At 42.7% G+C, this 27139-nt stretch overlaps 1 protein-coding gene across 1 annotated transcript in view; it reads left to right on the plus strand.

The window, feature by feature from the left end:
- The window catches only part of SLC7A10 (solute carrier family 7 member 10), a 43299-nt gene that overhangs the window by 11671 nt on the left and 4489 nt on the right, over positions 1-27139 (plus strand). Inside the window, exons 2-9 of the mRNA XM_063438382.1 lie at positions 12800-13004; positions 16915-17066; positions 17460-17585; positions 19571-19724; positions 21631-21754; positions 21863-21966; positions 23191-23287; positions 26429-26578. Coding sequence (XP_063294452.1) covers positions 12800-13004; positions 16915-17066; positions 17460-17585; positions 19571-19724; positions 21631-21754; positions 21863-21966; positions 23191-23287; positions 26429-26578 — 1112 coding nt within the window. The remainder of the gene's footprint in view (positions 1-12799; positions 13005-16914; positions 17067-17459; positions 17586-19570; positions 19725-21630; positions 21755-21862; positions 21967-23190; positions 23288-26428; positions 26579-27139) is intronic.

Consider the following 27139-nt stretch of genomic DNA (forward strand, 5'->3'; position numbering starts at 1 on the left):
CACTCAGACTGTGTCCCCTCTCTCCTCCACCCCTCACACAGTGTTAACCCTCTCCTCAACCCCTCACACTGTGTCCCACCTCTCCTCCACCCCTCACAACCCTCAGACTGTGTCACCTCTCTCCTCCACCCCGCACAGTGTCACCCCTCTCCTCAACCCTCAGACTGTGTCCCCTCTCTCCTTCACCCTCACAACCCTCAGACTGTGTCCCCTCTCTCCTCCACCCCTCACACAGTGTCACCCCTCTCCTCAACCCTCAGACTGTGTCCCCTCTCTCCTCCACCCCTCACACAGTGTCACCCCTCTCCTCGACCCTCAGACTGTGTCCCCACTCTCCTCCAACCCTCACACCGAGTCCCCACTCTCCTCCACCGCTCACACCGGGTCCCCCCTCTCCTCCACCCCTCACAGTGTCACCACCCTCCTCCACCCCCACATCATGTCACCCACCCCTCTCCTCCACCCCTCACACAGTGTCACCCCTCACACAGTGTCCCCCTCTCCTCCACCCCTCACACAGTGTCCCCCTCTCCTCCACCCCTCACACAGTGTCCCCCTCTCCTCCACCCCTCACACAGTGTCCCCCTCTCCTCCACCCCTCACACAGTGTCACCCCTCTCCTCCACCCCTCACACCGTGTCACCCCTCTCCTCCACCCCTCACACCGGGTCCCCCCTCTCCTCCACCCCTCACACAGTGTCACCCCTCTCCTCCACCCCTCACACCGGGTCCCCCCTCTCCTCCACCCCTCACACCGGGTCCCCCCTCTCCTCCACCCCTCACACCGGGTCCCCCCTCTCCTCCACCCCTCACACCGGGTCCCCCCTCTCCTCCACCCCTCACACAGTGTCACCCCTCTCCTCCACCCCTCACACAGTGTCACCCCTCTCCTCCACCCCTCACACAGTGTCACCCCTCTCCTCCACCCCTCACACAGTGTCACCCCTCTCCTCCACCCCTCACACAGTGTCACCCCTCTCCTCCACCCCTCACACAGTGTCCCCCTCTCCTCCACCCCTCACACAGTGTCCCCCTCTCCTCCACCCCTCACACAGTGTCACCCCTCTCCTCCACATCTCACACGGTGTCACCCCTCTCCTGCACCCCTCACACGGTGTCCCCATCTCCTGCACCCCTCACACGGTGTCCCCCCTCTCCTGCACCCCTCACACGGTGCCCCCCTCTCCTGCACCCCTCACACGGTGCCCCCCCTCTCCTCCACCCCTCACACCGCGTCCCCCCTCTCCTGCACCCCTCACAGTGTCCCCCCTCTCCTCCACCCCTCACACCGCGTCTCCCCTCTCCTGCATCCCTCACACAGTGTCTCCCCCCTCTCCTGCACCCCTCACACCGCGCCTCCCCTCTCCCGCTGATCTCACACAGTGTCCCCCCTCTCCTCCACCCCTCACACGGTGTGTCCCCTCTCCTGCACCCCTCACACCGTGTCCCCCCTCTCACACACCTTTTCTCCTCTCACCACACACAATGCCCCCTCCCTTCTTTCACACCGTGTCCCGTTCCCCCGCCCCTCCTCTCCCCTCTCTTTTCACTACCCCCCCACACACACACCTTTCTCCCTCTCACACAGCGTGTCTCCGCAGACCATCTTTCAGCGGCGGTCTCCATGTCTCCCCCCAGCGGAGCGCTCTCCCTGCTCGCTTGTCCAATGGCAGAGCAGTATCTCTGTCTGTTCCCGCCCCCGAGGGTTCCGCACTCTTTACAGCCCGAGTCCTTTGCGACGGGAGTGGGCGGGGCCTTTGAGGGGTACTTCCGCCCCACATGGGGCCTAGACCGGGTGAGATCTGGGCCTTGTGCCACCAGGGAAATGAGTGGAAATTAAGGCGGCCATTTCACATGGTATGGAGGGTACTGCCCCATCTGATACCAACACATGGTGTGCAGGTTACTGCCCTATCTCATACCAACACATGGTGTGCAGGTTACTGTCCCATCTGATACCAACACATGGTGTGCAGGTTACTGCCCCATCAGATACCAACACATGGTATGCAGGTTACTGCCCCATCTCATACCAACACATGGTGTGCAGGTTACTGTCCCATCTGATACCAACACATGGTGTGCAGGTTACTGCCCCATCAGATACCAACACATGGTGTGCAGGTTACTGTCCCATCTGATACCAACACATGGTATGCAGGTTACTGCCCTATCTCATACCAACACATGGTGTGCAGGTTACTGCCCCATCTGATACCAACACATGGTATGCAGGTTACTGCCCCATCTGATACCAACACATGGTGTGCAGGTTACTGCCCCATCTGATACCAACACATGGTATGCAGGTTACTGCCCCATCTCATACCAACACATGGTGTGCAGGTTACTGTCCCATCAGATACCAACACATGGTGTGCAGGTTACTGTCCCATCTGATACCAACACATGGTATGCAGGTTACTGCCCTATCTCATACCAACACATGGTGTGCAGGTTACTGCCCCATCTGATACCAACACATGGTATGCAGGTTACTGCCCCATCTCATACCAACACATGGTGTGCAGGTTACTGTCCCATCAGATACCAACACATGGTGTGCAGGTTACTGTCCCATCTGATACCAACACATGGTATGCAGGTTACTGCCCTATCTCATACCAACACATGGTGTGCAGGTTACTGCCCTATCTCATACCAACACATGGTGTGCAGGTTACTGCCCCATCTGATACCAACACATGGTATGCAGGTTACTGCCCCATCTCATACCAACACATGGTGTGCAGGTTACTGCCCCATCTGATACCAACACATGGTATGCAGGTTACTGCCCCATCTCATACCAACACATGGTGTGCAGGTTACTGTCCCATCAGATACCAACACATGGTGTGCAGGTTACTGTCCCATCTGATACCAACACATGGTATGCAGGTTACTGCCCTATCTCATACCAACACATGGTGTGCAGGTTACTGTCCCATCTGATACCAACACATGGTGTGCAGGTTACTGCCCCATCAGATACCAACACATGGTGTGCAGGTTACTGCCCCATCAGATACCAACACCTGGTATGCAGGTTACTGCCCTATCTCATACCAACACATGGTGTGCAGGTTACTGCCCCATCAGATACCAACACATGGTGTGCAGGTTACTGCCCTATCTCATACCAACAAGTGGTGTGCAGGTTACTGCCCTATCTCATACCAACACACGGTGTGCAGGTTACTGCCCCATCAGATACCAACACATGGTGTGCAGGTTACTGCCCCATCTCATACCAACACATGGTGTGCAGGTTACTGCCCCATCAGATACCAACACATGGTGTGCAGGTTACTGCCCCATCTGATACCAACACATGGTGTGCAGGTTACTGCCCCATCAGATACCAACACATGGTGTGCAGGTTACTGCCCCATCTGATACCAACACATGGTGTGCAGGTTACTGCCCCATCTGATACCAACACGTGGTGTGCTGGTTACTGCTCCATCTCATACCAACACATGGTGTGCAGGTTACTGCCCCATCTGATACCAACACATGGTATGGAGGGTACTGCTCCATCTGATACCAACACATGGTGTGCAGGTTACTGCCCCATCTGATACCAACACGTGGTGTGCAGGTTACTGCCCCATCAGATACCAACACATGGTGTGCAGGTTACTGTCCCATCTCATACCAACACATGGTATGGAGGGTACTGCCCCATCTGATACCAACACATGGTGTGCAGGTTACTGCCCCATCTGATACCAACACATGATATGGAGGGTACTGCCCCATCTGATACCAACACATGGTGTGCAGGTTACTGCCCCATCTGATACCAACACATGGTGTGCAGGTTACTGCCCCATCTGATACCAACACATGGTGTGCAGGTTACTGCCCCATCAGATACCAACACATGGTGTGCAGGTTACTGCCCGATACCAACACATGGTGTGCAGGTTACTGCCCCATCTCATACCAACACATGGTGTGCAGGTTACTGCCCGATACCAACACATGGTGTGCAGGTTACTGCCCGATACCAACACATGGTGTGCAGGTTACTGCCCTATCTGATACCAACACATGGTATGGAGGGTACTTCCCTCAGTGACACCATCATTTGCAGAGAGTGAGAGATGGGGTTATGGGAATATGATTTCTTCAGAGTAAGATACATGCATGAAGCATAATACCTGGAGATGAATGGGAGGCAAAGAGGTAAAATACCTCCTTGTGGAAAAGAGACCGTTTTAATTAATAATTTAAGTGAAAATTTAACAAGGGAGATTATGCATCCTCCCAAAATACTCTCAGCCAGTTCTTTTAACCCTCATAGAGTAAAAGGGGCGGTAATGATGGCAGCCTTCAGCGCCAGTACTCAAACGTTGCCCCGGATTTTAGCTTCTAATACGCACAGTCAAGACATTGCATTTGAGAAGAGGGTTAATTTATAGGATGGGTTTAATTTGCGCAATGGTTTTCTGTTAAACTGTATACATGGAACTATTTCCATGAATTATCAGGCCATGTGTCGTCATCATACAAAACTAGTCTATTATTATGGAACACTTAAAAGGACACTATAGTCACCAGAACAACTACAGCTTAATGTAGCTGTTCTGGTGAGTATAATCATTCCCTGCAGGCAGTGTTTTCAGTGCCCCCTAGGGATAGCTCCACTGGCCACTCCTCAGATTACCACTAGAGGTGCTTCCTGGGGCAGTGCTGCACAGTGTGACTGACATTCAGTGTCTCCACCCTCTGCATGGAGACACTGAACTTTCCTCATAGAGATGCATTGATATCAATAAGAATATGAGGTAAGTTTTATTACCTTTGGGGGGGGGGGGAGGGGGAGAGTAGAGGGGGGCAGCCACCTAAATGGAGGTTTTAACACTATAGGGTGATGAATACATGTTTGTGTTCATGATCCTATAGTGTTCCTTTAACACAGGTTCTATAGCATCAATAACGTACATATTTACATAATGTTACCAAAACCCACATGACCATAGTTTAACAATTCATTTCAGGCATTTGAAGCAACAGACCAAGAGATTATAGGATCAAGTGTAAATGAAACTAGTAACGAGGAAGGTAGTAGCAGAACAGTGCCCATTCAATATGCGTATTTACTACAAAAAGAATGTTAATGATCTAGATGCCCTGGCACAGAACAAAGGTCCTCACAACTCAGCACGGCTGAGCTATAATCTAATGTGGGCCAAAGGTCTTCAGACAATCTACAGCTATGCCAAAAAAAGGCCAGGTCATAAAGTATTTTAAGAACACAACGCGTTTTGCACCCCTCCCTATCACAGGTGCCCCATCCCGGGGCCCTATTTAGCCTTGTACTGCAGAGAACTCCAGATGGAATTGTTTCCCAAGTAAGTATCTCATGAAGCAGACATTTGGCTGTTAGAGTAGGACCTGCCATGATGGGGTACATTGATGTTGTGGCAGGCTTATCCAATGTATGATCATATAATGTAACTAAACCCCCATTATTTTTGCCTTGATTAGGTGTTTTTAAAAAAAACTAACAAAATCTGTCAGCACCGAAGTTTCCGTTTAGTGGATAAGGGAGTGTGTTGGATTTTCTTTTTTATTGTATAAATTGGCTCCCAGCAGCACTCTATTTATGCATGTTCAGGTGAGTGCAGCCAGCCCCCTGGTTTCTCATAAGAACTCAATGTGGTCTAAATTCATCTAATTTATGAATGCTTAATGCACATGGGGGCATAAATATACCATAATAAATATATGTTTGTCCCTAAAAGTAAAATGAAGAAATTTAGATCAGTGGGATTTTTTGAAGTTTGAATATTTTTAAAGATGTCAGAATAAATTTATATACGAAGATACTCCAACAACAGAAAATGCTTGGAGGCTAAATTACTTTTTTCCATCAAAGTAGCTGTTGATGCCCTGTCCCATGCCCACCAAGAGTGAAGAACGGACTAGGGGAGATATTGTAATGTGTGGAACTAGTAGACCTAAGTCCGTGTAAATAAACGCAGTATGTCACAATGGAAGGTTGAGGTGGAGACTGGAGTCTTGCAGAGTTGACATAAAGCCAGTAGTGACATTCATTTTGAAATTAGCAGAGCTCTCCATTATATAATCCTCTTACCAGTTCTTAGCTCAGGAAAAGCCGGTCGGAATGTTGAACTTATGGCTCACAATGATTTTTCATGTTGTTACTTGTTAAGAATGTTAATGTACATTTTCTTTTTTTTAACATCTGGGACAAGTCAAGTTCTTCTTAACCCTCTTTCTGTGTAACACTAAACTGCAACATGCAGCGGGTCATTTTAGGAATCAAGACAAATGGCTTACACAGAAAAAAAAAACCTGGTTTAATCTGAAGAAAAATTCCTGATCTATGGAATTATTTCAGAGCACCAAGTAGGTTTATATTACAATGTAAAAAACCTCTGTGTTAACACAGACCTCTCACAAAAGGAAGTAATGAGGGGTCTTAGGGACAAGATGCTTATGAGATGGTTTGGGACTCTGGCAGAATTGTCCCTTATGGGAGCAATGGTTTCAGATGATTGTCGGAGGGGTTGTGGAACTAGAGACACCTTTTTCCATATGTAGTGGGTCTTGCTGAATGTGATCAGGTTCTGAGATTTGATACGCTCCATCTTGCCGGCTATGCTCATCAAGCCGAAAGATCCTCTCCCCTGACTTTCTCTAGTTCTGTAGACTCATTCACCACTTCCGAAAACCGTTTGCTAAGCAAAATTAAACTGGTGGCATGCAGGGCCTTGGCTTAGACCTGAAAAAAAATGATACTCTGCCCTGGCATTGGTAATTCTTAAAATAAGGGAAGCAAATTTGATGGATGACTTTAAACACCACTAAAGGTGCCCAGACCATTTCATCTCAATTAAGTGGTCTAGGTGCAGTGGTCTTGTCATTTTAACCCTAATTGCATATTGTGGTTCTACAAAATACCAATTTATCCCGTTAACAGTTTCAAGCTGAGCTGCGTAGCACACAGTGCCCATTACCTCATAATTTAGAATTAAAACGGTTTCTGATTTTTTTAAGATCTTTATTATAATGGTCAATATCCAGAAGAGACTGAGCATCACTTGATCAGCTGAGACCAAAAAAAAAAAAAAAACACAAAACATGTAAAATCATTCTCTCTCACACAATGGATGTAATGATACAAGCCTTACAGGCCATTCTACACAGTTAACTCACAAACACAGAGTGAAGGAAGCAAATTTAATGGACGATTACATTTCTCATTTTCAGGCAATAGATAATTTTTAATTAAAATACAAGATATCTTAAGCTATTATTTTTTTTAGCCTGGCCATTTTTGCCTTAGGTCAATGAGGTGGTCCCGTCTTTTTAGCTCTGCGATATAAGGGACTGTTATCCCTTGAGGAAGACACTGTTTAGTGTTGAAACGCTGTTGTTTGTTTTGGTTGTTACCAGCTCTGGTAGGCCTGGTAAATACAGTACGTTTGTTGCTTTTTGTTGTCTTAGCCTATTTATTTAGTTTTATGTGATTTATATGAGTATTGTGTATTCTTGGTCTTTATAGCAAATAAAGATTGTTTTATTGCTTGTATTGACTCATTGGTGTGCATCCTTTTGTTTATATTTAGTTTTTTTATTTAGACATGTAGAGGGAGTGACCCTTTAGGATTAGCACCCTGTTTTTGTTTATATTGTTGTCTATGTTGATACTCTCTACATGTCGTTATTTTGGAGCCAAGCAATGTAAAACACTGTCAATTAGCACATATGATTAACCCCTTAAGGACCAAACTTCTGGAATAAAAGGGAATCATGACATGTCATGTGTCCTTAAGGGGTTAAATGACTCTCCTAGCATTTGATTGGCGCAGCGTGACATTTTGCTGCGCATGCACAGTAGCCTCTCCAGGGTTTCCCATGAGGAACAATTGGATTGGCTGCGATTATCGATTTTAATGCTTTCAGCCAATTAGGCAGACTACAAGATGGAAACCTGCAAAGACTGTAAAGTAAAGTTAAACACTCAGACGATAGCATTATAGTGTTAAGTGTTAAATGCAAATGGAAAAAATGATCAACACACATTATAGTAAGTTTTAACAAGCTCTATAATCATACAGATACTATTTCTATTGGCAGAGCCACTTCAACATTAAACCTATGGAGTTTCGCTCAGGGTTTTCAATCACATAGATTCGGATACTGTAGGTTCTTGACCTTGGGGAAGTAGAACCAAGAGTTCTAACATGATGGAAACGTCCTTCCCCTTTGTTGGATGTTTTATAAGCCTCCTGTGCCAGGGCCTGAGACTCTGCCACCCTACTTTCTTACTCACCTACCAGGGAGACACTACTTGGTATGTATAGATGCTTTGAGAGACCATCATCTTTCCCAGAAACTATGGGCCCTTTTTGGTATGAATTGACCTATGTGGTTATGTGGCCCGGACCCCACATCCCGTGTCTGCCCAACACAGACAAGGGCAACATATCACATAGTCCGTGATAAAGATAATTTTTACATCTCTCTTCGCTGTGGCTGGAATTGTTTCATATATAAGCACAGGTAACAGTTGTGTCATATTTGCATGACTTTTCACACTGGATTGCTTTTCTAATTACCCCTAGTGCATCCGTGACTACTGCGGACTAGGATCAAACACCAATTAACACTTTGGAATACAAATCAGACACTTTTACTCTCCACCACCCACACAAAATGTCCTTATCCAATAATTTTAATATGTTTACGTCTAAAAATGTAATAGGGGCTTAACCCCTTAAGGACCAAACTTCTGGAATAAAAGGGAATCATGACATGTCACACATAAGGGGTTAAAGGACCACTCTAGTGCCAGGAAAACATACTCGTTTTTCTGGCACTAGAGTGCCCTGAGGGTGCCCCCACCCTCAGGGACCCCCTCCCGCCCGGCTCTGGAAAGGGGAAAGTGTTTAAAACTTACCTTTTTCCAGCGGTGGGCGGAGAGCTCTCCTCCTCCGATCCTCCCCGTCGGCTGAATGCGCACGCACGGCAAAAGCTGCGCGCACATTCAGCCTGTCACATAGGAAAGCATTCATAATGCTTTCCTATGGACGCTTGCGTGCTCTCACTGTGATTTTCACAGTGAGAATCACGCACGCGCCTCTAGCGGCTGTCAATGAGACAGCCACTAGAGGAAATAGGGGAAGGCTTAACCCATTCACAAACATAGCAGTTTCTCTGAAACTGCTATGTTTCTGAAAAAATGGGTTAACCCTAGAAGGACCTGGCACCCAGACCACTTCATTAAGCTGAAGTGGTCTGGGTGCCTAGAGTGGTCCTTTAATTCAGCTTGCAAAACTTAGATCGAAATAGTGTAGTCAGAGGTACAGTTCCCAGCTTTACCCTAAACTGGACATCACCCACTAAGGTTAAATACCCATTTTGGCAAAGGCTGGCAAAGCATCAGGGAGTTCTAGTTCAAGTTGTAGTTCAATAACAGTTAGTGGGCTACTTCTAGGGCCATCACCAATGCAAATCAATTTATGTTCTTTAAGAGCCTACGGGACCAACAATTCATTTTTTTCTAAAAAATATTCAAATAGTTTATATAGTGATCTTTTATCCTGGGTTAGTGATTTTTGGTTGGTCTGTTTGTTCTCATCCTGTTCTGTATCAAGATCTTAACATCTCGATCTGTTTCCAGGTCTATGAGGGTTAAACGTTCATTAGTGGTCTTCTTGTTTTGGCTGCCCTGCTCTGAATGTCTGCCTGCACCTCTGCATGCCAAGCAGGGAGCAGTAAGGAAAACGAACACCATTTCTCATAGTGGTTGCCTGGGGGAAAATTAGAGACTCTGAACGTGGCATGAGCGTTTGACCTCATGCCACTAAGCTAAAAGACTTTTTGCGGGATAATAAAGCGCTTCTGCTGAGGACGAATAAAATTTCCTTCTAGCAAGGGAACTTGGAGCAGATCACACAATTCCGTTGCAAAAGGACGTTCTTCTGACTTTGCATTCTATCTGGAATAAACGGTTGAAAATGCATGCTCAGGGCTGTGTTTAATTGTAGCCTTTCCGTGTACATATAACCCCTGGAAGATCGCATCTCTGTGGCACGGTTTGTGACTCTCATTAGGCAATATCCCTCTCGCTCTATCAGAATAAAGTTTAGAGTTTTGGGAGCGTTTTTGTCTGCATATATCAATTAGTTCTGCGCATATGGTCTGCTGCCTTACAGAACAGCTCACACTTGGTGCATGGATTGAGACCCAGCACTCTCAGCCATCAGTAGCACAGTTATTTTATCTAGAACATAACAGATATTTTGTACAGTTCAGCGAAATGTTGTATTACCTCAGCGCTGCGGTTTTAGGCAAGGATGGCTAATCTAGGCACTCCAGATGTTTGCAAACAACAACCCACTATAATAAGTTAGCTATAATTATTAGCCATCATTATTAGAAATAAACTGGGGTGAACTTCAGTTATCATTAATAACATGATGTCAAGATCAACACTCTGAGAATGTGAGGTTTGAAACAAGTAAATTGGATCAATCGTGCAAAGATCCAACTTGCTTGTCTGACCCCTTTTATAATGCACTGAGGGGATAATCGGCAACATTTGTGCAATTATTATTTTGCGTTCCAAACTGATGTTGTTTTGCGTCGTGCTGAGAATCTGATTTTACTTTCCTTTTCTCCCATGCCGTGTCGTTATTGCAGCGGCTGGTCCCGCCTCCATAGCTGAGATTATCAATATTGATGATCTCAGCCAATCCAATGCTTTCCTGTGTGGAAAAAGGATGTGCCGGTCAGCATCTCCTCAAAGAGCAGCATTAAATCAATGTATCTCTATGGGGAGCGTTCAGCATATCCATGCAGAGCGTGGAGACAATGAACACCAGTGCCGCACAAAGTGAAATTATTCATAACACACCATGGTCTCAATCACGATTTCTTGTTTAATAGTTATTGAAATGTTAACACTGCTGAGGAGTTGTTAATGATGTTGACACAAATGCAATTCTGATATATAACATTGCTTTTAAAAACACTGTTGACATTACAGATTTTTTACTAAGTAGTGTCTTAAAGGGACACTCCAGGCACCCAGACCACTTCTGCCCATTGGAGTGGTCTGGGTGCCAACTCCCACTACCCTTAACACTGCAAGTGTAATTATTGCAGTTTTCATAAACTGCAATATTTACCTTGCAGGGTTACCTCCTCCTCTAGTGGCTGTCTACTAGATAGCCACTAGAGGGCACTTCCTGGTTTATAGCACAGAATTTGTGCTATAGCGTCGCTGGACGTCCGCACGCTATGTGAGGACCTCCAGCGTCGCTGAAATCCCCATAGGAAAGCATTTTCAATGCTTTCCTATGGGGAGGTGTAATGCGCGTGCACGGCATTGCGCACATGCGCATTAGGTCTCCCCCGTCGCCGGCCACGCATGCGCAATAGGTCTCCCCTGCCGGATGACGTCGGCGGGGAGGAGCAAGGGCGGACCCTGAACCAGCGCCGAGGTACATCGGCGCTGGATACAGGTAAGTCACTGAAGGGGATGGGGGGGTGGGAGGGAGGGAGAGGAGACCTGCAGTGCCAGGAAAACGGTTTGTTTTCCTGGCACTGGAGAGTACCTTTTAAAAGGATCTGAATGATGCTCAGATATTGATATAGCTAAAGTAGATTACTTTGGTCATGTAAAATGTAACACCGCACCATAAAATGTAAAAAGACTTTGCAAGGCAGGTGCTCCGAACTATTGCTGCCTCTTGAATTTAACGCTGCTGAGCTATGTAAACCAGGAAGTAACAGGTCCATTTGCATGCTTGAAAGCCAAGGGAGCGTATTGAAATCTGCACTGTTTGCAAAATGAAACAAATAAGAAACACTCTTCAAATACGTAGCTTTTCAGCAAGATAAAGTGCTTTAGGGATCTGGAGTGTCCCTTTAAGTTGACAACAATTTCTAACTTTGCTGTCAGGAAACAGTCAAAAACACAATATTGCTCAATTTTTATTTATTTTTTAATTATCATTTAGATACCGAACTAGATAGATAGATAGATATTCAGGGTTATTCTATGAACTATGCTTTAATTTGGGCTGAAAGTTTGGAATTCAGGACATTGCATTAATACCGGAAGTGGCTTTTTTTTTTTTAAACTGCTCCCAGCATCAATCTTTAAAGGACAATGGTCGCCTCAAAACAATTTTTAATAGAATAATCCTTTTATGAAGTATTCAAAAGGAAATAGATATAAAATAAATAAATAAATGTTAAAAAGAAAACAGAAAAAAAAAACCTCATCCCTGCCTTTACTGGACAGGATTGTTCAGCCATATACATACAGCTTGGGCCAGACGGTGTTTGGAAACCTAACGTTCCTATGGCTGAAGGATCCGATCATTTACTAAAGGAAGGAATGAGTTTCTCTTCCTTTCCTCTACTTCCTATTGCATTCTTTCTATTTTCTTATTAATGTGCTATTGAGCTGTAGGCTATTTTGAGCTGTAATTATATTATTCTGTCTGATTTTCTTTAAAGGAACACTATAGTGTTCGAATAAACAAAAACAAAATTGAAGTTAAATCAGCAGTTCACGTTATATAGAGAATAAGCCTCTCAGTAAAATCAAAAGCCAGCTTTCTGGTAATTATTTAGATTTTATTTATTCTCAACCCTCAAATGACAGTGTGAGTTCATCCATCGTCTTCATTTTCCTTGCTGTAATAAAATCTGCATGAATGACACATTAGTGGGTTGTTATTAAAACATGCTTTCTCTTATTCCCATAACCCTATAACACGGTTCTCCCTATGTTCTCTTTCAGGTAATATTATTGGTTCTGGAATTTTTATTTCCCCCAAAGGTGTCCTTGAACACAGTGGGTCGGTAGGACTGGCATTAATCATCTGGGTTATCGGAGGTGGAGTTTCAGCCTTGGGATCGTTATGTTATGCTGAACTTGGAGTCACAATCCCAAAATCAGGAGGGGATTATTCATATGTCACAGAGATATTTGGCGGGTTAGCGGGGTAAGTATCAGAGCGCAATGTAATGTTTAACAAAAATGTATCTAACCCAGGCTGTTAACCTAATTCAACTATATTGGCCTAAAATGTTGACATTCTCTTGGAATTCCTGCCAGTTTACTGAAACCCTGATATTTAACATTTTATGCCAAAATAGCAAAGCAGTACAAATTCTTTACGGTATTTAAAGCCGGAATAATTCCACATGCACGGTAAATGTCACGGTTCCCATCCCAAAGTGAAACCACTTTATTTTGCTTACCTGTCAGATAAAAGTCGATTATGTTAAGTTGTTATGGTGCCCAAAGTGTTCCCATACTATAACCCACTGCTACTTAGTATTACTTTCACTTCAATATCTGGTTTAATGACTAAAGCCCAACAATGTACTGCAGAATGAAAATACAAGAATGTTCTGCAGAATAAGGAAGAGGAGTTCAAGGTTCCTGACATTTCTGGAAAGCTGTTATTTTGTATTTAATATGCCACATTTGATTTTCAATGTACCCTATTCTGTGCTGCATGTTGTCTTTGTCTAAAAATGGAGCCTCTAGCTAGTAACCCTCCTGCCCTTGTGTTACTGTCCGTGCAAAGAGGTCCACACTGCATGTTCCAGGTCAGAGTTGAATTACCATGCATACTCGTGTTTAATTCGAGAAATGTAAAACGCAGAGTCGACTTTTCCACGGGTCAGTGCTAGTTTTGATAGAATTTTGTACATTGAATGCGGGGCAATATCGACTCCCGAACGCCGTTCGACTCCCAAACGCGATTCTCCTAGCTGTTCGGGAAGTCAAACAGGCAGGGGCACCAGTTTCAGCGGGGTTCGCAGACCTGCGTAGCCGACTCAGAGATCCATGCCGTCGACGACCATGTACCGCTGCCTGCATTCGGGAGATCACACGGGGGCCACACAGAGTCTGTACAGTAACCGAACGGAAGGGGGACAATTCGAAAGTCGTACCTTCGACTTATCCACAAGTCATAGCATATTTCACAAATGTTGGTCAAAAAACTGCACTCGACTTATACACGAGATCGACTTATAGACGAGTATATACGGCAAGTACCAGAGCTCAAAGTGTTGGAGGGCTATGGGGGTCTATTTGCTTTATGGAAATATCTACAATGGAAAAAATATTCCATCTAGAGCAGGGGATGTCCAAAAGGTAGATCCCCAGATGTGTTAAAACTACAGCTACCATGATGCTTTGTCATTCTAAAAGCATGCAAAGCATTATGGGACTTGTACTTCTACAACATCTGGGAATCTACCTTTTGGGAACCCCTGACCTAGGGATTGTTTCCACATCAGCTACTTTTGCCTAACTTGAAATTCCATCGTAATTCCACCACAGTTCCTCGTTTATTAGTTCACTAAACACAGAATTGTACATTTCATTGACAACCGAATTGCAAAAATGTAGGTAAAACAGCCAGGCTGTGACTAGAACGAAGATTTAATAATTCTTTAGACTAAAAGCTTGTTTGTTTGAGGGGGACCTTCGTCACCTACTGTTCCCATATATTGTAATTTTTTGTTGTTGTTAGAATTACATGTTTTTTTGTACAGAGCTGCAAAATATATTGGCGCTATATAAATAATGGTAAAAAATGTATTTTAAAAATCAGTTATTTTTTCTCCTAAATACTGCAATTCACTACAATTCCGTTTTAGCGAATAAATGACTCTATATGCTGGCTTCTGCCTGCCTTCATTCCCTCTTGTCATAGCTGTACAGAGACATTTTACTTTCCTTGAAAGCAGCATGGGAAGTGGTGTAAATATAATTTCTCTGCAATTATAACAAGAGTTCTGTTATTGTATTGCTAGAAAAGGAAAAGAGGAATGGTACAGTTTTAGCTGAACGTGTTCCTGCTGTGATCGTTGTCTGCATGATTTGTCTAACAGTGTGAAATTACAGCTCAATCATTTGGGTCAGCGATCGGCTGGCAATGCGTTCAGTCTCCGAGCTGATTATTTATACTATGCCATGTGGCAAGCCATCACTAACAGGGTACTCCCTCCCTTTCCCAGCATGTCCGTTAGAGATCTAGAACAAAATTAGGTTAAAAAAGAAAGATGCAATAACACTGGCAAGACAGCCACATCGGGCCTACAGGTTGAACTTCTAGGGTCGGGATGGCCACAAGATACAACTACAATCACAACCAGTGATGTTTTTCCAGTCTCAAACTCCCACATGTTCTCGAACACCTGGAGGGTCTACTTTCTGACCACGCCAGCCCTTTGGTCATGTAAAACTGCACCATAAAATTCCTAAAAGAATGCCATTTGGAATCATGAATTTCAAAGCTGGCAAAGCATCTTGGGAAGGAGTCCACAAAAAATTGGGGTACCAAAATTACGGTAGTCCTCATTGTCCTAAACTGTAACCTTGGAATTTCACATTCAAGTATGTAACACCGTCCGAAGAAACTTTACGTAGATGTGATTGCATTACACTCGTCGTCTTTATGATACAGCCAGTCCAGCACGGAAGAGGTATATTTTTATTTTAGAATGATTTTACAAATTGCTTGGCAATAAACAGGAGCACATTGTGGCTCTACAAAATACCAATTTGTCCTGTTAACAGTTTCAAGCTGAGCTGCGTACCGCACTGGGCCCATTACCTCGGAATGGAGTCATATTTTGAGCAGGTTTATTTAGAAGGTCTTTATTATGATGGTCGGTATCCAGGAGAGAGTATCACTTGATCAATTGAGGAAAAACACAAAACACGTAAAATCATCCTCTCTCGGTATGCAGCACAGAGTGACGCAATTATACAACCATTACTGGGCTTTCTACTCGGTTAACTCACATCTTTATTGAAATAAAATGTGAAATAACTCTGAGTGAAGGAAGCAGATTTAATCCTACACTGTTTCAGGCAACAGACAAACTGTAAATATTTTAGATGCAGCTATTTTTAAAGAATGCCCATTGTGGCCTTAAAGAGTCAGACTTGGCTCTCACAGCTGACTTCCTAAAATGCTTCTCATAGAGAACATTCGATCGGAGTCAACACTCACGTCTACTATGCTCCTCTATAACGTCAGGGTTACCAATACAGGTTTGTATAACTAGCGCTATTGCATTGGTTTGAAATTCAGGTTTTAAACAACTGAAACAACTTTTTTCCCCCCACTGAACATTCACACTTGTAAGTGATATATGGAAAAACGTGAACTGATGTAACCTATCGTATTAAAGGGACTCTCCAGTGCCAGGAAAACATATCCGTTTTCCTGGCACTGCAGGACCCTGCAGTGCCCCCCTCCCTCCCACCCCCCATCCCATGTTGCTGAAGGAGATAAAACCCCTTCAGTGACTTACCTGAATCTAGCGCCGATGTCCCTCGGCACTGGGTCAGGCTCCGCCCTCGCTCCTCCCCACCGACGTCAGATGGTGGGGGAGACCTAATGCGCATGCGCAGCAATGGCCGCACGCGTGCATTAGACCTTCCCATAGGAAAGCATTATTCAGTGCTTTCCTATGTGGATTTCAGCAACACTGGAGGTCCTCATGCATAGCGTGAGGACGTCCAGCGTCGTTTAAAACACTTTTCGTGTTCTAAGAACAAGGAGGTCCCTCTGGTGGCTGTCGGATAGAAAGCCACTAGAGGAGGACTTAACCCTGCAAGGTAATTATTTACACTATGGGCAGAAGTGGTCTGGGTGCCTGGAGTGTCCCTGTAAGGGTCAAATCAAATTTGACATGAACTTTTCCACTATAGAGCTTGTAACTGTTGTCTTGTTGGGAGAGATACAGTTAGCACCAGTATATGTAGCAATCATTTCAAGCTTAGTGCCCGTCCCGGGATCTTCATGCATATTGCCAAGATTATGATGGCAATGTCTCACGGACTGCCTGGCCTGAATATTTCACCATGTTTTTCGATTTTAGGTTCTTGCTGCTCTGGAGTGCAGTTCTCATTATGTATCCCACAAGTCTTGCAGTCATTGCCTTGACGTTCTCCAACTACGTACTACAGCCTGTTTTCCCAGAGTGCATACCTCCCTACGATGCCACCAGAGTCCTCTCTATGGTCTGTTTGTGTAAGTTTTACTCAACCTTCTTCACAAGAAACCTGTGTGCTTAACTAACAGGGAACACGGACAACAGTGGAAATAACCAGGGGATTTTTTTATTTCTGAATAATAATATAAAAAGTTGATAACTAGACCAGGGGTATGCCACCTTCGGCACTCCAGGACCACATGTCCCCTGATGATTTTCAATTATTTTTCGTGCAGAAGCATTACGGGAGATGTAGTCCATAACATCTGGACTACATCTCGCATTGAATCATTTGGAAGGCTTATTAAATCAAGGCCAGCATTAGATTGATATTTGTTTTTAATTGTATTATTTGTATTATATTTATATATTATTCATATTACGCACACATTATGCTGTGTCTATTCTGACATGTCTTTTGCTTTGTACAGTTTTACTAACGTGGGTAAACAGCACCAGCGTACGATGGGCCACTCGAATACAAGATATATTTACTGCCGGGAAACTGCTCGCACTTGGACTTATTATAGTAGTTGGGTTTATGCAGATATTTAAAGGTACGCGCTTCTATAGTCTGTCACTCTATATTACTATATGCGCTATATTACTACATTGGTCTTCTGCTAGAAAGATGAATAAAGTTAATTTGAATTGAATTTAGACTTTGTAGCAATCTTCTGCATTCCAGTTACCAAAATTACAAACCGATACATTATGCATTGCTGCACTGACTTACAATGGAAAATTTACTTATTTACTAATTCTCTGAAAAGGCAGTGTTTACATAAAAAATCCTGCAGGGACCGGCATTAGACACCAGAACAGCTACATTAAGCTGTAGTTGTTCTAGTGACTATACTGTCCCTTTAAGTGCTTGTCCATTGCATGTAGCAAGCATAATGTGTTCAGCTGGTCCCAGGTAAATGCTCATAACAAATACCTTAACAGCACTGCCTTTGCCAAGCCAAGATTTAGTGTGTGTGTTTTGCAGAATGTATCTTGGCAGATTTATCACAACTGAAGAATGGGTCACCAAATGATGTCATGTTAAAAAAAAAAAATCAACCCTATGCCAAAAATAGATCAAGAATGACATAAAATTGAGAGATGGAGCGGAGAGACAGCCCTGACGAGGTCACTGCTACTTTTCACCACCCACCCCCAGCCTTCCAAAATCAACAAGTATTCACCTTTCTCTCCCCCCCATTTTTTTTCTTCTTCTTTTCCCTTCCCCCCCTCAGCCCCCTCCCTCCGGCGTCTCGAACCTCTACCTTACTCTAACACCCCCAGGTGAAAAGGGAAAGAAAGTCTGACGGCTCGCCCTCACGGCTTAGCCATTGGGTACCCAGAGGGCAGGGGGAGGGTTGACAGCTAGGGGAGGAGCCGCAGACAATTAGAAAGAGATACCCAGGAGAAGACACCAATTGTGACCAGACGGCATACGACAAAGGAATACTCCATAGAAAATCTAGTCAGAGGGGCATAGTTACATAGTTCAGGTACAGCTAGAGAGACGGGATGGAGACCAAACGGAAACTGACGGAACATCAGACGACTTGAACATTAGAATAGCATTAGGAGTTACACACATGACAAACCTCGTGAAGATCACTCACGGCTCGTTGACACACTGTTAGGTATGACAGCAGTATACACACTCTCTGTTAAAATGAAGCTAAACTCTCAGACTCCAAGCCACAAATGAGAGTGATACAATAAGAGCAATTTCACTGGAACCCATTGCTGTTCACCTATTACAACGATTGTACGGGCTGTCATAGCTATAAATACTAACTTGTTTGTAATTCTATAAATGCTTCAAAATAAAAACCACAAAATTGACAGGATGACTTACTGTCATACGTTATTAATGCTTTCATTTGACAACAAATCTGTAGGCAATTGCGACACAGAGAGCAGTAAATAAAAGTACGCTTTTATAGCTGTTTTATAACGAGATCATAGAAAAAAAAAAAAAAAAACCTTTGAGAAAAAGAAGAATTATAGTTTTGAACAAGATTTCCCAGAAAAACCAAGAAGCAGTTTCTAACATTCCGTTTAGGCTTTACATTAAAATAAACCTCCACAAATCCCAGTCTAATTATGTCATGCCTTAACTACCGGTAATTCCTTGTCTCTTCCGGGTTGACGGAGCTTAGCCACACCCCCTTCTCTGACGCGGTCTCCCCACGCTACATAATGCGACCGCGCCAGATACAAGACGCTGGATTATTGAACAGCGTTACCGCGAAATCAAACCGGCTAAAGATTCTCTGCAGTATTCTCTATCAGTATTACACTAACCCTGTACTTGAGCCATACATTGCCCTAACTCTCTCCTGTAAAAGACCCAAGGCAGACTTCTATTCCAAGTCAGATAAATAAAAGCCTTCTTAATCAAAGGCTCAAAGCAAATGGGTTCCGTTCTTGTTCTAAAAGTAAAAACATAGAATTTTAAATAATAATTGAATTAGACCTGAATATAGTTTAAAATGAGCAAACATTTTGAAATAGACAACAAATCCATTTTTTTTGTCCACAGGAAACTATGAGGCATTGAAACCAAGCAACGCATTTAATTTCTGGATGACCCCAACAGTGGGGCAGTTGGCATTAGCGTTTTTGCAAGGATCTTTCGCCTTTAGCGGTTGGAACTTTCTCAATTACGTCACAGAAGAACTGGTCGAGCCAAGAAGGTACGCATTTACTTTCACGGGGAAGTTTTATATTTTAGTAACCATCATCCCTGTCACTTCTCAATATCCAAACAGCTGGAAGCACACGTCAACATAATGTCTAAAACCTGTATCAGTTATCTAGATGTGCCTTATTGTATACTTTGAACCTCAATAAAAGAGTTGAAAAAATGTAAATATAACAATAGTTTTTATATATATATATATATATATATATACACACACAAATATATCAAAACAGTTGTATATAACTATGCTCTGTTTAGCTTATTGTCAAGTCAGATGAATTTATGTTAAAATACTTTGTTTCTATACTGTCAGAAACAAAACAAAAACGTTAATTTCCTTTTTGCGTAAAATGTTTGCTTTCATCATGAGTTATAAAAGTAATACAAAATGAGGGGGGTGGGAGAAGAGAAGAGAGAGGGAGTTATTTGTAAAGTACTAACCCTCTTAGTCCAGTCAGCCTCCTGGGATTGATAAACAGAATGCAGGAGCTGCACTCAGTGCTGTCCTATGATATACTATATCACTAAGTCCTGCCCCCACTCCTCCTGCAAGTCATTTCCTGTGTGAGAGGCTGTTCGTGGGCAGATGGGAAGTGATCCTTTTCACTTCCTGTCCAGCCTCACACACAGACCCTGGAGGAACCGGGACAGCACTTTTAGTTTTACATCCTCTAAAACAGTTCCTGCAGCTCTGTTAGAAGCCAAACTGGACTACAGAGGACACTGGCCAAGTCTCCTGGCACTTATCTCCCCTCACTTGCCTATTTAAGCTCAAAGAGATGTCAAAGGAAAACAAAGATACTGAAAAGGCGGCCATGTTGGATAAAATAAAAAGAATAAAACTCACACACAACTAACCTGCACCATGGACATTGAAATTACTACACAGGCCTGTGTGAGCCTTCCCATGATCTGTGAAAAAAAATATTTATGAGGCTGATTAGTATAATACTTCTCTTGAGGTAGAATTTGACATCTAATAAAACATTTTTTTTAAATATTTAAAGTGCATTAATAAAGACTATATGCTCCCAATGAAAAATGCATAACTAAACGCACGCATGTTTTCACTGCGGACACATCTACTAAACAGTTACTAAACCCTTGCATGGCAATAAACACAGACATACATCCTTCTAGGATTTAAAGATATTAATATAAATTTAGACCGATAACCCCTTTCAGGGGATCACAGGACACAGAAGACTCACATATTTAATAAATTATGCGCACAGTCACAGTACAGGCTCTCTCATAGAAATCTAGGAAAGTACAGATTATTTAGGATGTGTTCTATGTGCACACACCATACAGGGTATGAAGTATGGCTCAGTCTATGACATAATTAAGTATATAAGGGAGAACTCTTAGTAATGAAGAAATATGGTAGCCAGTTTTATCAATATCAATTGAGAGCAGGAGAGTCAATACCTCGCTGTGTGACCCTGATATTGGAGTAAAGAATAGTGATGTCCCGAACAGTTCGCCGGCGAACATAGCGTGTTCGTGGTCGCGAACACGCGCGCTGTTCGGTCCGCCCCCTATTCATCATGGAGGTGGGAGGGTCTGGGAGGGAGGGCCTGCTGCTGATTGGCTGGAATGTGTCTGCTGATTGTGAGGTACAGGGTCAAAGTTTACTCAATGATGACGAATAGGGGACGGACCAAACATCGCGCTATGTTCGCCTGCAAACGGTTCCCGGCGAACTGTTCGGGACATCACTAGTAAAGAACTGTATATGCCCCAATCTGGCATACACTGATTAAGGGCTCTTTTCTAAACAGTACAGGCCACACGAGGTCCCAAGGTTCAATGCCTGATGCCCTTGATATAAAACTTTATTAAGTAACAATGTATCTGTGACAACACATAACATTCTGTCTGTGTTTTATTGTCAGGAACCTACCTCGAGCCATATTTATCTCCATCCCTTTGGTAACATTTGTGTATACATTCACCAACATCGCCTACTTTACGGCCATGACCCCCGAAGAGCTGATGTCTTCGAATGCCGTTGCAGTAGTAAGTAAGCCTCTTACGGTCTCAGACACGTAACACCATCTTTTTTACCCCCCCCCCCTCAGCCTTTATTTATCATTGTTATTATTTATCAACCTTTTATTACTGTAGACGTTTGGTGAAAAACTACTGGGTTATTTTTCTTGGATCATGCCAGTATCTGTAGCGTTGTCCACATTCGGAGGGATCAATGGATACCTCTTTACCTCATCAAGGTTTGAGGAAGTATGCCCTAACACCGTAGTATTAGCATCTAATCTCTAACATCTATCTAAGATTTCCTATTATTTTTTCTTAGACTAGAAATAGTTACAATTACATTTAAATTAACAAAAAATGTTTTGCTGATTTTACGAAGTTTGATTTTTTTGTTCTAATTTATAATATATATATCTTTTTGTTTTTTGTTTTTTTTAATATAGAATGCCAGAAGAGTAGGGAGTAAATGCATTTTCTACCTCTAATTTAGAGTTCTTAGAGCACCTCTTCAATATACAAATCACTTTGTTTGGACACCAAACAGAAAAAGAACAATTAAAAAAAAAAAAAAAAATCAGACAGATAAAGGTTCTAGATCAGGACTGTTCTACCAGATCCGAGACAGTTGGAAAGTATGGAGAGAGTTTCACAAATCAAGCACCACATATCACCTACCCCTCGTCTAATGCAGTACTTAGGGTTATTTGTGACAGGGTTAATCAGGAGAGTGTGAATAGTTGAAAATTAAAACAGTGTCATGCAAGAAACCCCATATACTGTATCAAACTGATATCTGACTTGCAAGACTGAGGTTAGACTAGCACAACGATGACAGTAGTTGAGATTTTTATTTTAGTCTAAATTTTTTGATTTTATCTCGGTACTATTTGGAGTTTATTAACCCCTTAAGGACCAAACTTCTGGAATAAAAGGGAATCATGACATGTCACACATGTCATGTGTCCTTAAGGGGTTAAATGACCAGGAAAGTAGAAAACTTTAAGTAAAAAAAAGCCGAATTGGAAACAAAATTCAAGGCAGCTAATGCAAATCTGGTTTGGCGTTAAATTTGAAATTCAGTTTGAATTCCCAACAATTCCTAAATGGGTGATTAGCCCTGCACTAGCTTTGTACACAAACAGTTATTCTCTACAGTGAAAATTATCAGGAATAGCGAAATAGGAAGTATAGAGAAAATAATCCCCAGTTTAGTCTGGTCCTTAAATTTGAAATTCATTTTAGCAAATAACCAGAAAGGTGAATAAATTATATTACATTTAGCTTAGCTTAGTTTGTTTTTATGCCGTTATCATCATTTACTTTAGATGATTGTGTTATAATCTTTCTCTGCTACATATAAGAATTTTCTAATCGGATACAAATCCTGTCATTTTTTTGAGATCACATCATGTGTTTTTTTTAGATGCTGTAGTGGGATGTGAAATCTCTTTCTCTTCCAGGTTATGCTTTTCTGGGGCTCGAGAAGGCCATCTGCCTAGCTTACTTGCTATGATCCATTTTAAATACTGCACCCCAGTGCCGGCCTTGCTCGTCTGTGTAAGTATAAAATTATATTTTAGTGAATTAGAAATACCTGGAAACGATTAATCCGCAGGACCAGCAATGATTTAAACGCAGCTTTTGCGGAGACGTGGCTGCAGTGTCTAGAATTCATTGAAAGCAGAATTGTAATAAACAGAAATGACAAAATTTAGGCTGAAATAGTCAAGTTATGACAACAGAGTTGGAGAATTTCTCCAACTCAGCCATTTTATCCTAAACATTTTGTCTTATAGTTCAGTGTTAGTTTAATTCAAAAACTTGAAAATTCAAAGTGAATTAAAATGTTCAGGCCAAAGCAGCCAAACTGGACGTAAGTCTAACCAGAGAATTTTTCCAGATTTGACTAGTATGGCTTTCATTTTGAAATCTCACTTTAGTTAATATCCTTGTTAGTGACTATACCCCAGTAATATAGCAAACAGAAGGTACATAAAAGACCAGATAGTCCCTGTTCTTGTAACTGATTAAACTACCATCTAGGTAGATACCAGGCTGACTAGATTGCTATAGAATCATAGAGGTTTGGGTTGGGTGGAATGTGGCATTTAGGCAATTTTGAGACCATATACGATTGGTAACAGACTGGGGGGGCGGGGAGTTAAGGATGGAGAGAGTTGACGAAATACAATTACCATATAATATTTATTATAACCTCTCATACGTTTCTCTAAATGCACTTTATAACCCCCTCCTTCCCCACTAAATTTACAATATTTACCCCCATCATCCTAAATTCCTATTCTCTACCACCTCTCACCTTATTTCTGGCTCAGGATATTTGCAATGCTGGACAGGGAGTGTTTCAGTGAGAACAGGTGAATGTAATGTGTATCTAACCAACAGATGGGATACCGCACAAGGGTTGGAAAGCAACAATTCAAAGAAAATGTATCTTTGAAGGCCACAGTAGACGATCTATTTTAAACTTAAATTTAAAATCCACTTTGAATTCTCAGTTTAGTAAATAAAATGAAACGTATTTCAAGTCTTTATTCAATAAACTGGTAAACTAAAAACGTAAATACTTATAATTTTAGTATGAAATAGCCATGCTAGAACTGCAGCAGAGTTGGGGGAAGTAAAAAGGAGTTCAGTTTTCAATTCACTCCATTTCACTGCTTAGGGAATTAGTCCCATAATATTTTACTGAACTCCAAATTGTTGCCAATGAAAATCTGAATTGCAAAATGTAGGCTAAACTAGCCGACCACAGTTGATTATGGGGAACTTTTCCAGATCAGCTTTCCTGGCCTACGTTTTACAATTCAGACTTTCATTCACTATAATATAATTTAGAGTTAGTAAATTTTGCATTTTCAGGCACAATAGTTGTGAAAAGAGAAAAAAAAGTCAATTATGTGTCAAGTTTGGCAATTTCCACCATTTACACTTTAGTGATTAACCCTGTATTGCTTTGTAAATATCCCATATTGAACCACAGTTCATATTAACGACCCCCAGACACCTCTCTTACCTCCTGCCAGGTAACAGCCATTCCTGGTGACAGCAAGTCTATTTAAAATGTAATTACAGTGGTACCTCGATTTACAAACGCCTCGATTAACATCATTTTCGGTTTACAAATAAAAATACATTGAAAATAATGCCTCGGTTTACAAATTGTTTTCGCAATACAAAGAAAGTTTCCCCAGGATGCATTGCGCCTGGGAGGTTTATAGCGCTGCCCCCGTGCATGCTGGAGTCTGTGGGTAGCACATGACTTCGAGTGTGGAGGTTTTGGAGCGGTTTTTGCATCGAGTTTTGGAGCCATTCTGGATTTTTTTTTGCATTGGTTTTGGGACTTTTTGGGTGCATTTCTCAAGCGGTGGAAAGATAGGGAACTGAGCTTTGCTGTTTGCATGCCTTTTACTGTGTGTTCTGCATTGTGGGTTGGTTTCCATGCCAGCTCATTTTGACCCCCGGAACGGATTGATTGGGTTTCAATGCATTTCTATGGGAAACCGCGTTTCGGTTTACAAATATTTGGCAATAAGAAAGGTCCCGGAGAATGCATTCAATTTGTAAACCGAGGTACCACTGTATTGATTAATCATGTATGTATATGTGCTGGGTTTAAATAATCAACCACTCTCTTGGTGCAGTCGGCCTGTAGGCTTCACTCTGCAATGTAATGCATTGCTGTTTTGTAAATCCTGCAATGGCACCCTCTAGTGGCTGTATGGCGGTTATACTAACAGTCACTAAAGGTGCTTCACTGAAATCTATTTTTCTAATTTGATTATTTTAGCCTACAATTTGTAACTTCCTTGTTAGGTATGAACAATTCCTTAAAGGTGAATAAACCTAAACATGTGTTGCTATTAAAATACATTTATAATTCTGTAATTTTCAAATAAGTCCTGGGGTTCATGTCTGACCACAACACCACAGGCTGCCACCCCACACATGCACAACGGTCCTTTCCAGCCTACAAGCTAACGTAATGCAAGTTTTGTTAAATTAGCTTTATTTCTTTATTTTAACAGGGGGTGACATGCCAACAAGGATTAGTCCTTCCAAAAACAGCCCATGATCTCCTATTGCCTGGGACAGAGTCAATTCTCGGTTGGTGCAGACCACCCAGGATCTCTGTAGATAGGCAGGGTGTGCAGTACTAGGATCTGTCACCTCAGGTAGATCCTGCCCCCTATCATTAAGCCCTGCCCCTGCAGAGCAGTGCCGGTTGGCAGATGGGGTGGGGCCTAACGAGAGGGACCAGGATCTACCTGAGATGGCAGAGCCTAGTGGTGCACACCCCACCTATCTACAAAGCACATGGGTGGTCTGCACCCAGGTTTTTAGTGAATACGCCCTTTACTATATTAGCCTACCCATATAGAGCAAATATTTCTGAATTCAAATTATTGGGTCCCTAGAGTCCTTTATTACTATTATTATAATGAATTCCTAGACAAGAGACCTGTTATCTGTCCGGTGCAGGGATGTCAGTGGTGGCCTCATGTTCGAGTTCCCCGTAAGACCTCGTAAAGTCTAGAGCCGTCTCTAGTTCCTAATACTGAAATAATTAATATTTCTATGTGAAAGCTTGAAAGCTTGGGAAACAATATATGCTAATTCCGATGTATCCTTTCATTTTAATGAACAGTACTCTGATCTCTTATTTGTTTCTTCCAGTGTGGGGCGACCATAATTATAATGCTTGTTGGCGATACCTACACCTTAATAAACTATGTATCGTTTATTAACTACCTCTGCTACGGAGTAACAATTATGGGACTAATTGTTCTACGTTTCAAGAAGCCCAAAATGTTCCGACCAATTAAGGTAAAGTTTACTGTTTATAATGTAAGGGACAAAGCAATAAAGTGTAGCAGAAAAGAACAGTGATTGTTGCACAAATGACCGTTGTTGACCAAATATCTCAAATTCCGGAAGCTGCTGCCCCGGCCGGGCTAACCTGTGACGTTCACAGCATCACAAACTGAAATAAGGACCGCTTATGAAAGCCGAATAATACAGGGTAGCACTTCTAGTTCCCTGCCCAGCAGCATTAAGAAGTCATGTGCCCAGAAAAACCATAATGGACCATGGCTGGAGGACAACGGTTGGACTTCTAAAACAAACCCAAAGGTGGACATTGTTAAGACCTGCAGTGGTTATGGTACTGTGGTCTTCTATTCCTTTCCCAACAGCTGAGCCTAAGTGATTATAGCTACAGCAGGGAGTAGAGGAATAATAGAGATGAATGCAGCTTACAAGACGATTCTCCCCAGCAAATAGAATCCAAACATGAGCCTAGACTTCATGAAGTGTGTAACAGGAATGATCTTTATTGAAAACAGGCTGGCTTTTATGAGAAATCCTCCTGCAAGAGGACCTCCCACA

Source organism: Pelobates fuscus, chromosome 12, assembly GCF_036172605.1.
Source record: "Pelobates fuscus isolate aPelFus1 chromosome 12, aPelFus1.pri, whole genome shotgun sequence".
In the NCBI taxonomy this organism is placed as follows: Eukaryota; Metazoa; Chordata; class Amphibia; order Anura; family Pelobatidae; genus Pelobates; species Pelobates fuscus.